The sequence below is a fragment of the Ips typographus genome, linkage group LG3 (assembly GCF_016097725.1).
Source record: "Ips typographus isolate SLU linkage group LG3, UJ_Ityp_2.0, whole genome shotgun sequence".
NCBI classification, from domain to species: domain Eukaryota; kingdom Metazoa; phylum Arthropoda; class Insecta; order Coleoptera; family Curculionidae; genus Ips; species Ips typographus.
Window position 1 is genome coordinate 18,412,495 of NC_138424.1, and position 14,645 is coordinate 18,427,139.

The 14,645-nt window shown below is 34.0% G+C and overlaps 1 protein-coding gene across 6 annotated transcripts in view; it reads left to right on the plus strand.

Moving 5' to 3' along the window:
• Positions 1–14,645, plus strand: part of ATP7 (copper-transporting ATPase 1) — a 65,190-nt gene that overhangs the window by 28,200 nt on the left and 22,345 nt on the right. For all 6 annotated transcript variants that reach the window (XM_081975077.1, XM_081975073.1, XM_081975072.1 and 3 more), the window contains 4 exons: positions 25–282; positions 370–581; positions 3,940–4,163; positions 14,121–14,350. In XM_081975077.1, the coding sequence (XP_081831203.1) occupies positions 25–282; positions 370–581; positions 3,940–4,163; positions 14,121–14,350 (924 nt within the window). The remainder of the gene's footprint in view (positions 1–24; positions 283–369; positions 582–3,939; positions 4,164–14,120; positions 14,351–14,645) is intronic.

Here is a 14,645-nt window from a genome sequence, read left to right on the forward strand (position 1 = left end):
AATAATAAGGGTTTCTTATTGCAGGTCTCTCATTGGAAAACTTAATAATGTTCATCCTATCTACCCCCGTTTTACTTCTGGGCGGACGTCATTTTTTCGTCCAAGCTTACAAAGCACTAAAACACCGTACAACTAACATGGACGTCCTGATTGCCATGGCCACGTCGATCTCCTACACTTATTCGGTTTTAGTGGTGCTGGCCGCCATGATTTTACAACAAAAAACGTCACCTCAGACTTTCTTTGACACGCCCCCTATGCTTCTGGTTTTTATTAGTTTAGGTGAGTAAATTTTGTATTCTCTCATTTTTTATTATTTTATGTTGATCGATTTTAAAATCTTTATAAATGGAAAATTTGTTGTATTAGGTAGGTGGTTGGAGCACATAGCCAAAGGCAAAACTTCAGAGGCCTTAAGCCGATTGTTGTCACTGAAAGCTACCGACGCTGTGATAGTTACTTTGGGGCCCAAAGGCGAAGTTGCTACCGAAAGTAACGTGAAAGTTGACTTGGTTCAGCGTGGCGACATTTTGAAAGTTGTACCAGGTGCTAAAGTACCAGTTGACGGAAAAGTTATCCAGGTTAGTGACTTATTTATTGTTATGTTAACAATGTTAAAACCGATTTTCAACAGAAATTCTACTTAATGGTATTGGTAAAACGTTGAGAAATATTGACATGTGACAGCTGAAAGCCGGTATCAAATAACATAAAAGCCAATAATCATTTCGGTGTATATTGTTTATCCAACATTGTTCCAACATATTGGTGTTTGTTGTTCCCTAATGGCATGCAAGCATTATTCGCAAAATAAGGCTTAAGGAACATCATGATTCATGACAAGATCGAATTTAGAGAACTTGTTGTACTCTCTATTCAGTGACTGTTGCGTCATCTCCCTTATCTCGATTTACAAAACAACAACTAAATGATCCTTTCAACTAAAGAGTTGCGTTTTGCTTAGTAAAGAGAGCAGAATAGTTGTCACTTTGGACACAATACAGGGTGATTCCAAAGTTGGTGCTTTCCTTTCTCCTACGAATAGGGCTTCAAAAAATAAGTTTTTACAGGGTGGTCCAATTTTAAGTGTCAATAATTCACCATTCGATAACCAATTAAAAAATAAGTTGACTTGCATTATGTATTTTTTCTGAAAAACGTTTCCTAAGATACAGCCCACCAAATTTCAATTTAAAAAATCGTTTTATAGTGTAAAACTGAACATTCAAGACTTGTGAGAGTCCAAATTTGTACTGAATAGTCTAAAAATTTGCTATTAACTACTAGGAATAGCCTTATAATTCGTTTTCTCAGACTGTCAGTATCTGAAACTGGATTTTAAGAACTAAAAACAGTCCGGAAATCAAGACAAAGATTGTATTGTACGTAAAACTCATTTTTTGCTATTAAAAATAATCTAAAAGTTGATTAAAAGGCTAGAACTGACTTGGACTAAAGTGAGTCTATTTTCAGGACTTTAATTGGTGTACAACTCAATTTTCTGAAACAAGACTAGAAGTAAATTAAAATTTCGGACTATTTTATTTCTCAAGACTAATATCGTAGCATTTGGTACCAAATTTTTTTACTTTTTTTACTGAAGAAACTTGACTTTTGGAAATAGTCTTAAACTCGATTTTTCTTAAAAAGCACTAAAAACAGTCTGAATTTCTTAGAGATACTACAATTTATTGCACCTATGAGTGTAGAAATTTAATAGTAAAGAAGCTAAGCTTGAAATGACATTTTCAAGACTATAAGTGTCCAAACTGGCTTTTAGGCCTGATAAGTCAAAAGATAGTCTTGAAGCATCTTAAAGCACTAAAAACAGTCTAGATTTTTAAGAAATACTTGAATTTTTATCACTGAGGTGTGTAGAAGTCGATTTAATAGTAAAAAAGCTTAGAATGATATTTTAAGTCTAAGGAGAATGTAAAAATTGTTTTTTTAAGTTTGCTATGTCAATAACTTCGATTTTCCAAGCTGAAAGCAGTTTTGAAGCACTAAAAATAGTCCAGAATTCTAAGAAAATCAAAAGCAAAGTAAAAGGTACGAAAAGTTAGTTTTCAAGACAAATTATGAAAGTTCAAATGCAAATTTTAAGCTTCTGATGTCACTTTACATTAGTTCAGAGTCACTTTTTGGTGTTCCAGTCAATTTTTAAGGTTTAAATGTATGAATTTGTACTCAAAAATTCTAGAAAAATCAATTTTTAATACTAAAGTCTCTCGATTTGTATTAAAACTGGTTACAAACTATTTTTAAGCTTCTGAAATAATTTTTTATCTTTTCTAAGTCAATTTTCAAAACTAAAGAATTTCAGTTTATTTGAAAACTATGAAAACTGGCTTCAATTAAATTTTTTAGGCTTCTCAAGTTAATTTTTCGTTTCCAAGACAATTTTTAAGTTGGGTTGGGTTAGTTTTGGGTCTTTGAACGTAATAACTGAATTATCTTGTAAACGAAGTTTCGAATTAGAATTGTATAAGAGATAATTAATTTTTCATCGTGAACAATAAATTTAAAAGAAACTGTAATTTTTGAAAAATATCTAAAGACCTAGAAAATAAGACAAAAACATGAAAACCATCTTCCTGTATCTACGCTTCTGGATAATTTTGGGAAACGTCATTCATAATGAGTAAGACAAAAAAAACGATTTTTTAAAGTGAAATTTGAAGAACTGTATTTTCCTTAGGAAGCCTTTTTCAGAAAAATGACATAATGTATGTTAACTCATTTTTTGATGGGCTATCGAATGGTGAATTATTGACATTTAAAACTGGACCACCCTGTATATCACTTTTTCAAATATTTTAGATACCGACGATAAGAGAGATATTGGTCGGTAATTTTTAAGATCCTGCTTTTTGTATACTGGAACCACTTTTGATTTCTTAAGTTTACTCGGGAATACTCCGGTAGCCAAAACTTCAATGATTTTGTGTGAAACAGGTTCACAAATTAATCCTGCTATATGCTTCAAAATGATTATAGGGATCTCATCTAGTCCAGATGAGAATTTGTTGGGGAGGGACATAATAAGACTGAAGATTTCATTACAATCCACTGGAGATAGGTGTATAGAATAGGACACTGCATTGAAATTCAGTTCAGCAGCATTGTGCAACTATGTAGTATAGTTGAAGTGTTTGGAAAACAAATTTGCTATTGTTCTTGGGTCATCAGTGGCTGAAAAATCATACATGAAGGTCCTTAACATACCTGCCATATGCCTTAATTTCAGCATTGATCCATCCCTCAGTCCTTCTTGGTCTGCATTTGCTTATTGGAAACGTTGTTAAAATGATCAAATTTTATTGAAAAAACATATCATATTTCTAGTTCTACATCTTGAGCGAGCATTACGTCATGCCAAAGCTCATTTTGTAAACTCTTCCTGAATTGTTAGGAATATTAATAGAAGAGAAAAACCTTTTTTCAATGTAAGTGGATTTATTACTTATATCGACCGAAACTGTGAGCTTTTGTGCATCATGATCAGAGAGATGGGTGATAGAAACTTCTGATGAAATTCTATGTAGGGGAATATTACTGAAAAAATTGTCTATCTGGGTCTGGGAGCCGGCACGAACTCTTGTCATATCTACAATATGTGAATCGAGACCGTAAATCTCCATCCAGTACCAAGAGACTGGACGGACAGGACACCTCATTCAAAAAACCTTCTAAAACAGACATAAATACATCTGAACCGTCATTTCATATACAGTGTTGGTTTAGACTCTCTTTCATCTGTATTATCACATAAAAAAAGTAAACTCTGCAAATGGGGATAAATGCCCAAGCATTTATATTTTTTGGGTGTCAATTAAACTTACAACCCCGTTATGGGAGAGCCAGCAGTACAATTTAAGTTATTTTGTAGAAATTATTTATACACAACACCCCTACAAAACATTGTTATATATTTTTCAGGGTCAGTCAATGTGCGACGAAAGTTTGATAACAGGAGAAAGCATGCCAGTACCGAAAAAAATCGGTAGCACTGTGATCGGCGGTTCTATCAATCAATACGGTTTGTTGCTGTTTGAAGCGACGCACACCGGCGAATCCACGACACTATCCCAAATAGTTAAACTAGTCGAAGAGGCACAAACTTCTAAAGCTCCCATACAGCATTTAGCCGATAAAATTGCCGGGTAATGTTTTTCACTATTTTTTATGACAGTTCCACCAGTTTTAAGTGTCAATAATTTACCATTCGGTAGTCCATCAAAAAATCAGTTGACATGCATATTATGTCGTTTTCCCGAACAACGCTTCCTGTTTAAATTTGGAACAAGTACATATGAAATGAATACTCGTTATGTGATGTGAATAATGTTTGTAAGAATTGTTTAGAGGGCGTAGATACAGGAAAATGGTTTTTATTTTCTCGCTCTATTTTCTACGCTGAATGGAGATTATCAATAATTTTGCTAATATCCAGCTCAATTTGGAGAAACATATTATATCTCTTGTAAAATTTTGAATTAAAATTCTAAAACTCGACCTGTCAGTCTTAAAGCATTAGAAACAATCCGAATTTCTTAGAAATGCTCCAATTTTTTGAACCGATGAGTGTAGAAGTCAATTTAATAGTGATAAACAATTTTCAATGTTTAAATGTGTGAACTTGTAGTCAAAAATTCTAGAAAAAGTAGTTTTTCATGTCTACAAGTCCATTTTTACTACAAAAACGTTTTTAAGCCTCTCAAGACTATTTTCACAGTTTTAAAGGTAATTTCTTGATTTCTATGTCAATTTTTAAGACTAAAGTCTTACAATTTGTCCGGAAACTTTGAAAACTAGCTTCAAGGACATTTTTTAAGCTTTTTAAGTCAATTTAATAGTGATAAAGCTTGAAATGACATTTTTAAGCCTATGCAAAGTGTAAAAATCGTTTTTCAAGTCTACTATGTCAAAAACTTGGTAAAGATTGTCTTGAAACTCGGTTTTCCAAGCTGAAAGCAGTTTTAAAGTCCTAAAAATAGTCCAGAATTCTAAGAAAATGAAAAGCAAAGTAAAACAACTTTAAAAGTTAGTCTTCAAGTCAATGTTTATGAATCTAATGTCATCGATCCTGTATTTAAGACTATTTTCTAGACTAAAATATTGAAATTATGAAAGCTTACTTCAAATTCAAATTTTCAGCTTTTGATGTCACTTTTCAGGGTTGAGAGTCACTTTTTGGTGTCCAAGTCAATTTTCAATGTTTAAACGCGTGAACTGTAGTCAAAAAGTCTAGAAAAAGAAGTTTTTTATGTCTACAAGTCAATTTTTACTACAAAAACGTTTTTTAAGCCTTTCAAGTTCATTTTCACAGTTTTCAAGACTAAAGTATTTCAGCTTGTCTGAAATCTATGAAAACTGGTTACTAAGACAATTTTTAAGCTTGTCAAGTTAATTTTCACTGTTTCAAAGTCAATTTACTGATTTCTATGTCAATTTTCAAGACTGACGTCTTACAATTTGTCCGGAAACTTTGAAAACTAGCTTCAAAGACATTTTTTAAGCTTTTGAAGTCAATTTAATAGTGATAAACCTTGAAATGACATTTTAAGCCTATGGAAAGTGTAAAAATCGTGTTTCAAGTCTACTGTGTCAAAAACTTGGTAAAGATTGTCTTGAAACTCGGTTTTCCAAGCTGAAAGCAGTTTTAAAGTCCTAAAAATAGTCCAGAATTCTAAGAAAATGAAAAGCAAAGTAAAACAACTTTAAAAGTTAGTCTTCAAGTCAATGTTTATGAATCTAATGTCATCAATCCTGTATTTAAGACTATTTTCAAGACTAAAATATTGAAATTATGAAAGCTTACTTCAAATTCAAATTTTCAGCTTTTGATGTCACTTTTCAGGGTTGAGAGTCACTTTTTGGTGTCCAAGTCAATTTTCAATGTTTAAACGCGTGAACTGTAGTCAAAAAGTCTAGAAAAAGTAGTTTTTTATGTCTACAAGTCAATTTTTACTACAAAAACGTTTTTTAAGCCTTTCAAGTTCATTTTCAAAGTTTTCAAGACTAAAGTATTTCAGCTTGTCTGAAATCTATGAAAACTGGTTACTAAGACAATTTTTAAGCTTGTCAAGTTAATTTTCACTGTTTCAAAGTCAATTTACTGATTTTTATGTCAATTTTCAAGACTGAAGTCTTACAATTTGTCCGGAAACTTTGAAAACTAGCTTCAAAGACATTTTTAAAGCTTTTTAGGTCAATTTAATAGTGATAAAGCTTGAAATGACATTTTAAGCCTATGCAAAGTGTAAAAATCGTTTTTCTAGTCTACTATGTCAAAAACTTGGTAAAGATTGTCTTTAAACTCGGTTTTCCCAGCTGAAAGCAGTTTTAAAGCCCTAAAAATAGTCCAGAGTTCTAAGAAAATGAAAAGCAAAGTAAAAAAACTTCAAAAGTTAGCCTTCAAGTCAATGTTTATGAATCTAATGTCAATATCCTGTATTTAAGACTATTTTCAAGACTAAAATATTGAAATTATGAAAGCTTACTTCAAATGCAAATTTTAAGCTTTTGATGTCACTTTTTGGTGTCTAAGTCAATTTTCAATGTTTAAATGTGTGAACTTGTAGTCAAAAAATCTAGAAAAAGTAGTTTTTTGTCTACAAGTCAATTTTTACTACAAAAACGTTTTTTAAGCCTCTCAAGTCCATTTTCACAGTTTTCAAGTCAATTTTCAACACTAAAGTATTTCAGTTTGTCTGAAATCTATGAAAACTGGTTACAAAGACATTTTTAAGCTTCTCAAGTTAATTTTCACCGTTTCAAAGTCAATTTACTGGTTTCTATGTCAATTTTCAACACTAAAGTCTTACAATTTGTCCGGAAACTTTGAAAACTAGCTTCAAGGACATTTTTTAAGCTTTTTAAGTCAATTTAATAGTGATAAAGCTTGAAATGACATTTTTAAGCCTATGCAAAGTGTAAAAATCGTTTTTCAAGTCTACTATGTCAAAAACTTGGTAAAGATTGTCTTGAAACTCGGTTTTCCAAGCTGAAAGCAGTTTTAAAGTCCTAAAAATAGTCCAGAATTCTAAGAAAATGAAAAGCAAAGTAAAACAACTTTAAAAGTTAGTCTTCAAGTCAATGTTTATGAATCTAATGTCATCGATCCTGTATTTAAGACTATTTTCTAGACTAAAATATTGAAATTATGAAAGCTTACTTCAAATTCAAATTTTCAGCTTTTGATGTCACTTTTCAGGGTTGAGAGTCACTTTTTGGTGTCCAAGTCAATTTTCAATGTTTAAACGCGTGAACTGTAGTCAAAAAGTCTAGAAAAAGAAGTTTTTTATGTCTACAAGTCAATTTTTACTACAAAAACGTTTTTTAAGCCTTTCAAGTTCATTTTCACAGTTTTCAAGACTAAAGTATTTCAGCTTGTCTGAAATCTATGAAAACTGGTTACTAAGACAATTTTTAAGCTTGTCAAGTTAATTTTCACTGTTTCAAAGTCAATTTACTGATTTCTATGTCAATTTTCAAGACTGACGTCTTACAATTTGTCCGGAAACTTTGAAAACTAGCTTCAAAGACATTTTTTAAGCTTTTGAAGTCAATTTAATAGTGATAAACCTTGAAATGACATTTTAAGCCTATGGAAAGTGTAAAAATCGTGTTTCAAGTCTACTGTGTCAAAAACTTGGTAAAGATTGTCTTGAAACTCGGTTTTCCAAGCTGAAAGCAGTTTTAAAGTCCTAAAAATAGTCCAGAATTCTAAGAAAATGAAAAGCAAAGTAAAACAACTTTAAAAGTTAGTCTTCAAGTCAATGTTTATGAATCTAATGTCATCAATCCTGTATTTAAGACTATTTTCAAGACTAAAATATTGAAATTATGAAAGCTTACTTCAAATTCAAATTTTCAGCTTTTGATGTCACTTTTCAGGGTTGAGAGTCACTTTTTGGTGTCCAAGTCAATTTTCAATGTTTAAACGCGTGAACTGTAGTCAAAAAGTCTAGAAAAAGTAGTTTTTTATGTCTACAAGTCAATTTTTACTACAAAAACGTTTTTTAAGCCTTTCAAGTTCATTTTCAAAGTTTTCAAGACTAAAGTATTTCAGCTTGTCTGAAATCTATGAAAACTGGTTACTAAGACAATTTTTAAGCTTGTCAAGTTAATTTTCACTGTTTCAAAGTCAATTTACTGATTTTTATGTCAATTTTCAAGACTGAAGTCTTACAATTTGTCCGGAAACTTTGAAAACTAGCTTCAAAGACATTTTTAAAGCTTTTTAGGTCAATTTAATAGTGATAAAGCTTGAAATGACATTTTAAGCCTATGCAAAGTGTAAAAATCGTTTTTCTAGTCTACTATGTCAAAAACTTGGTAAAGATTGTCTTTAAACTCGGTTTTCCCAGCTGAAAGCAGTTTTAAAGCCCTAAAAATAGTCCAGAGTTCTAAGAAAATGAAAAGCAAAGTAAAAAAACTTCAAAAGTTAGCCTTCAAGTCAATGTTTATGAATCTAATGTCAATATCCTGTATTTAAGACTATTTTCAAGACTAAAATATTGAAATTATGAAAGCTTACTTCAAATGCAAATTTTAAGCTTTTGATGTCACTTTTTGGTGTCTAAGTCAATTTTCAATGTTTAAATGTGTGAACTTGTAGTCAAAAAATCTAGAAAAAGTAGTTTTTTGTCTACAAGTCAATTTTTACTACAAAAACGTTTTTTAAGCCTCTCAAGTCCATTTTCACAGTTTTCAAGTCAATTTTCAACACTAAAGTATTTCAGTTTGTCTGAAATCTATGAAAACTGGTTACAAAGACATTTTTAAGCTTCTCAAGTTAATTTTCACCGTTTCAAAGTCAATTTACTGGTTTCTATGTCAATTTTCAACACTAAAGTCTTACAATTTGTCCGGAAACTTTGAAAACTAGCTTTAAAGGCATTTTTTAAGCTTTTCAAGTCAATTTAATAGTGATAAACCTTGAAATGACATTTTAAGCCTATAGAAAGTGTAAAACTCGTGTTTCAAGTCTACTGTGTCAAAAACTTGGTAAAGATTGTCTTGAAACTCGGTTTTCCAAGCTGAAAGCAGTTTTAAAGCCTTAAAAATAGTCCAGAGTTTTAAGAACATAATAAGCAAAGTAAAAAAACTTTAAAAGTTAGTCTTCAAGTCAATGTTCATGAATTTAATATCAATATACAGTATTTAAGACTATTTTCAAGACTAAAATATTGAAATTATGAAAGCTTACTTCAAATTCAAATTTTCAGCTTTTGATGTCACTTTTCAGGGTTCAGAGTCACTTTTTGGTGTCGAAGTCAATTTTCAATGTTTAAATGCGTGAACTTTTAGTCGAAAATTCTACAAAAGTAGTTTTTCATGTCTAGAGGTCAATTTTTCCTACAAAAACGTTTTTTAAGCCTCTCAAGTCTATTTTCACAGTTTTCAAGTCAATTTTTCAGACTAAAGTCTTTCAATTTGTCTGAAAACTTTGAATAATGGTTACAAAGACACTTTTTAAGCTTGTCAAGTTAATTTTCACCATTTCAAAGTCAATTTACTGATTTCTATGTCAATTTTCAAGACTGAAGTCTTACAATTTGTCCGGAAACTTTGAAAACTAGCTTCAAAGACATTTTTTAAGTCAATTTAATAGTGATAAAGTTTGAAATGACATTTTAAGCCTATGCAAAGTGTAAAAATCGTTTTTCAACTCTACTATGTCAAAAACTTGGTAAAGATTGTCTTGAAACTCGGTTTTCCAAGCTGAAAGCAGTTTTAAAGCCCTAAAAATAGTCCAGAGTTTTAAGAACATAATAAGCAAAGTAAAAAAACTTTAAAAGTTAGTCTTCAAGTCAATGTTTATGAATCAAATGTCATCGATCCTGTATTTAAGACTATTTTCAAGACTAAAATATTGAAATTATGAAAGCTTACTTCAAATGCAAATTTTAAGTTTCTGATGTCACTTTTTATTGGTTTAGAGTCACTATTTGTTGTCGAAGTCAATTTCAATGTTTAAATGTGTGAACTTGTAGTCAAAAAATCTAGAAAAAGTAGTTTTTTATGTCTACAGGTCAATTTTTAGTACAAAAACGTTTTTTTAAGCCTCTCAAGTCTATTTTTACAGTTTTCAAGACTAAAGTCTTTCAACTTGTCTAAAAACTATGAAAACTGGTTACAAAGACAATTTTTAAGCTTCTCAAGTTAATTTTCTCCGTTTCAAAGTCAATTTACTGATTTCTATGTCAATTTTCAAGACTGAAGTCTTACAATTTGTCCGGAAACTTTTAAAACTAGCTTCAAAAATATTTTTTAAGCTTTTTAAGTTAAGTTGAGTTAGGTTGGTTAACGTAATAACTCAATTATCTCGTAAAGGAAGTTGAAAATCAGAATTGAACAGGGAAATTAAAAGAAACTGTAATTTTTGATAATCTAGTGACATAGAGAAAAAAGAAAACCATCTTTGTGTATCTACACCACTGGACAATTTTGACAAACGTCATTAACATCACATAATGAGTATTAATTTCATAAGTGTTCAAAATGTCAGGTGATCTCTGTTAAATAACAAGGATATTGTTACGGTCTGGGCCTACTATGCTCGTTACTTCTTAAGGAGCGCTCGCTTCGGGATGAAACCGATGCGCCGCAATATCTGGCCGGGCGCGTATTAAAGTAGGCCACAGTTAGGAAGCGCTACCTGGAATATTCTTGAATGGTCAAGGCAACCCGCGAAGCGTTTCGCGGTCATTCTAGAACGTGGTTTGTGAATATAAAAGAAGCGGCGTCGCGTCGACGACAGAGAGAGTAGAGTAGTAGTGAATTTGGGAACGCGGATAAGTTTAAATAGCGGAATAATTGTGGAATTGTAGTAGTGTTTTTTAGTAGCTGTGTTAATTATTGTACGGAGTGTTTTGAAGTGTAATAAATGTATTAATCGTTGAGTTAAATTGACTTTGTGTGAACCCACGGGAAAATCGTAACAATTGGTGTCAGAAGTGCGATCAGACTTTAGTGCGACGTGAATTGGAACTAAACTTCGGGTTAAAGACTTGTGTTCAGAACCGGACTAGAGATTTTCGGAACAGTGGTGTGTTAAAGTTATTTTATGCCAATAACAAGACGTCAAAGTGCAAACATGGAGGCCCAATTTGAAGCTAAGCTTAAACAAGCCAAAGAAGAACTAGAAAAGTTTCGAAAACAAAACAAGGAACAAAAAGAAAGGATTCGACAACAAGAAGAAAGAATTCGACAACAAGGCAAAGAAGAACAAGAAAAGATTCGAAAACGAAACAAGGAAGAACAAGAAAGGATTCGACAACAAGAAGAAAGAATTCGACAACAAGGCAAAGAAGAACAAGAAAGGATTCGACAACAAGAAGAAAGAATTCGACAACAAGACAAAGAAGAAGACAGAGAGCGGCATGAAAAGCGTAACGTAGAAATATTGAACGTTCTAGCGGGGACCAAGACAGAAATCCAAGAGTATGTAACCCATAGTCTCAATAAAATTCAGAATGATGTTCGGGAAGACATTAATAAAATTCAGAATGATGTCAAGATAAAGTTACGTGACTTAGAGCGGAAAATTGACAGCAGAACGGTCAACTCTACAGTGATCACCGGAAACGGGCTCAACAAGATCAAGCCTCCCACATACGACGGTCAAACTTCATGGGCAATGTACCAACTCCAATTTGAGGCCGCTGCAAAAGCAAATGGATGGAGTAACGAGGAAATGGCTGTAGCACTAATAGTGGCATTACGAGGACCTGCATTGGAGCTGTTACAGACGGTGCCTATCGCCCAACGAAGCAACTATGAAGCATTAGTAGCTGCATTAGAACGTCGTTATGGGGATCAACATAAGAAAGGACTGTATCGAACGCAATTAATGGCAAGACAACAGAAAACTGGTGAAAATCTAGAAGAGTTTGAAACCGAAATTCGTCGCCTTGTGCATCTGGCTTACCCAGCCGTCCCGGATGAAATCCAAGAAGAACTTGTGGCACAGTATTTTGTAGATGGGATTCGAGATCTGGAGGTAAAGAAATGGCTGAAGATGTTCAAAGGGAGCAACAACAGCGAATTACTGATTCGAGCGCTGGAAATTGAAGCTGCGTGCAATGATTTAAAGCCAGAGCCTATTCAAGAGGAAGGAGTACCGCCAGCCGATCATGTTGCTACATCAATAAATAAAATTGAATCAATGTTCGGCCAATTAGTGCAACAAATGGCAGCATTAGGAAATGGTCAGTCCAGACAGTTAGAACGGTCACGTCCGATCACGAGAGTGGAGTGTTATCGATGTGGACGTACGGGACACTATAGAAGGAATTGCAGACAGCGGTCTTGTTCTCGAAATCCACAGTGCCGACGAAATCAGGACATTAGAACAAATCACCGGAACTCTTCTGTTAAAAGAAACATTACATGTTATATTTGTGGACGTAAAGGACATTACCAATGGAATTGCAGGCAGCAGTCTTGTTTACCGACCCCGCAGAACTGGCGTAACCAGGAGCAGGAAATGAAGAATCCAGAAAGACATTCACCGCGATATGTAGAGGATCGTCAAGCTTTGGATAGTGATTTAAGGTACCGGAAAGGACAAATTCATAATGGTTGGAGGATTGGTCAAATCGCGATGGTGACAGATAAAGAGGCTACAAAAAGAATGAAGAGCAGCGTTTCTAAGGAAGACATATTGAAAGGACAGCGCTCAGACTCTGATTTGAAAGTAATCAGAAGATGGTTGGAGAAGGATTTGAAACCGGATTGGCAACAGATTTCCAGATATGGACCAACAGTAAGGGGTTACTGGTTGCAGTGGAATTCGCTTCGACTGCGAGATGACTTAATTACTCGCAAATGGGAAAGTCCAGACGGAAAACGCTTTGTTTACCAAACAATAGTGCCCAATTCCTGCAAAGAGAATGTGCTGCGAGAACTACATGACAGTCGCAGAGGAGGACACTTTGGAGTAAACCAGACTTTGGCTAGAATAAGGGATCGATTTTACTGGATTAACTTCAGAAAGGACGTTGAGGAATGGTGTAAACGGTGTGACCAGTGTTCGTTACAGAAGGGATCCAACACAATTCGGGAACTTGAGAGAGAGAAGATGAAACCAAACAACAACCGTATGAAGATGACACTGGACCACAGACCAACTGGTGGCAATTATAAGGAAGGTGATGCCGTGTGGATGTTTCAACCTAGGAGGAGCAAAGGATTAAGTCAAAGATGGCAACGACACTGGGAGGGACCTTACAATGTGGTAAAAAGGTTAAACGACGTCGTGTACAGAGTCCAACGCAGCCCCAAAGGCAAGATGAAAATTGTCCATCTGGACAGACTCAAGAAATACCAGGGATTAGATGAAGCGGATCGGGACGATCAGCTTTAAGAGGGGGGCAGTGTTACGGTCTGGGCCTACTATGCTCGTTACTTCTTAAGGAGCGCTCGCTTCGGGATGAAACCGATGCGCCGCAATATCTGGCCGGGCGCGTATTAAAGTAGGCCACAGTTAGGAAGCGCTACCTGGAATATTCTTGAATGGTCAAGGCAACCCGCGAAGCGTTTCGCGGTCATTCTAGAACGTGGTTTGTGAATATAAAAGAAGCGGCGTCGCGTCGACGACAGAGAGAGTAGAGTAGTAGTGAATTTGGGAACGCGGATAAGTTTAAATAGCGGAATAATTGTGGAATTGTAGTAGTGTTTTTTAGTAGCTGTGTTAATTATTGTACGGAGTGTTTTGAAGTGTAATAAATTTATTAATCGTTGAGTTAAATTGACTTTGTGTGAACCCACGGGAAAATCGTAACAATATGTATAATCTTAGCCATTGTGGCCGGTACGGCCAAAAGTTGCAATTTGGTCCTTAATTTGATAGTTTTTTTAGCCCCCGTTTTACAGGGATGAGAAAATTGGATCTTTCTGTCAATTATCTTAGGGGCGTGCTAAATTATTATAAAATTACATATTTGGACAAAAAAAGTACTAATTTTTAGTAGTAATAATACGTCCGGTAGAATTTCAAATAATTTGTTCTCCTAATGGTATGAGAAATAAGTTAAATTAACGCTTTAGCTATAAATAACCGACGCTCATAACTTGGGACACGCTGTATAATATGAGATTAATTTCTGTAGATATTTTGTGCCGGCAGTGGTGGGAGTGTCAGTACTTACCTTGATAATTTGGTCCATAATCGGAGCGGTCGACTATGACAGTTTACCAATCAGCGAGCACGACAAACAGGGTTTCACTAAAACGGAGGTCATTCTGCAGTTCGTATTTAGATGCGCGCTGAGCGTACTGGCCATAGCTTGTCCATGCGCGTTAGGATTGGCAACGCCCACTGCTGTCATGGTCGGGACAGGTAAGTGTCTTAGTTCATCTAGTCATTACAAGTTCATTGTTGAAGTGAATGAATAACAGGAAAGTGTTTAATGAGGTGAAGCAGAAAGAAACAAACTAACTGACTGTGATATCCACGTTTGTTTTGTCTTTTGTTTCCAGAGTTATATGCCTGATGAAGACAACAAGCAGAAACACGTGTCGTCGGGTCATCATCTTGTTCCTCACATCACATTTTCTTGTTAAACATTTTTTTTTTTGTTGATAGGATTGAACACAATAATAATGTGTGATATGACAGAGACTGATGTAGTGAT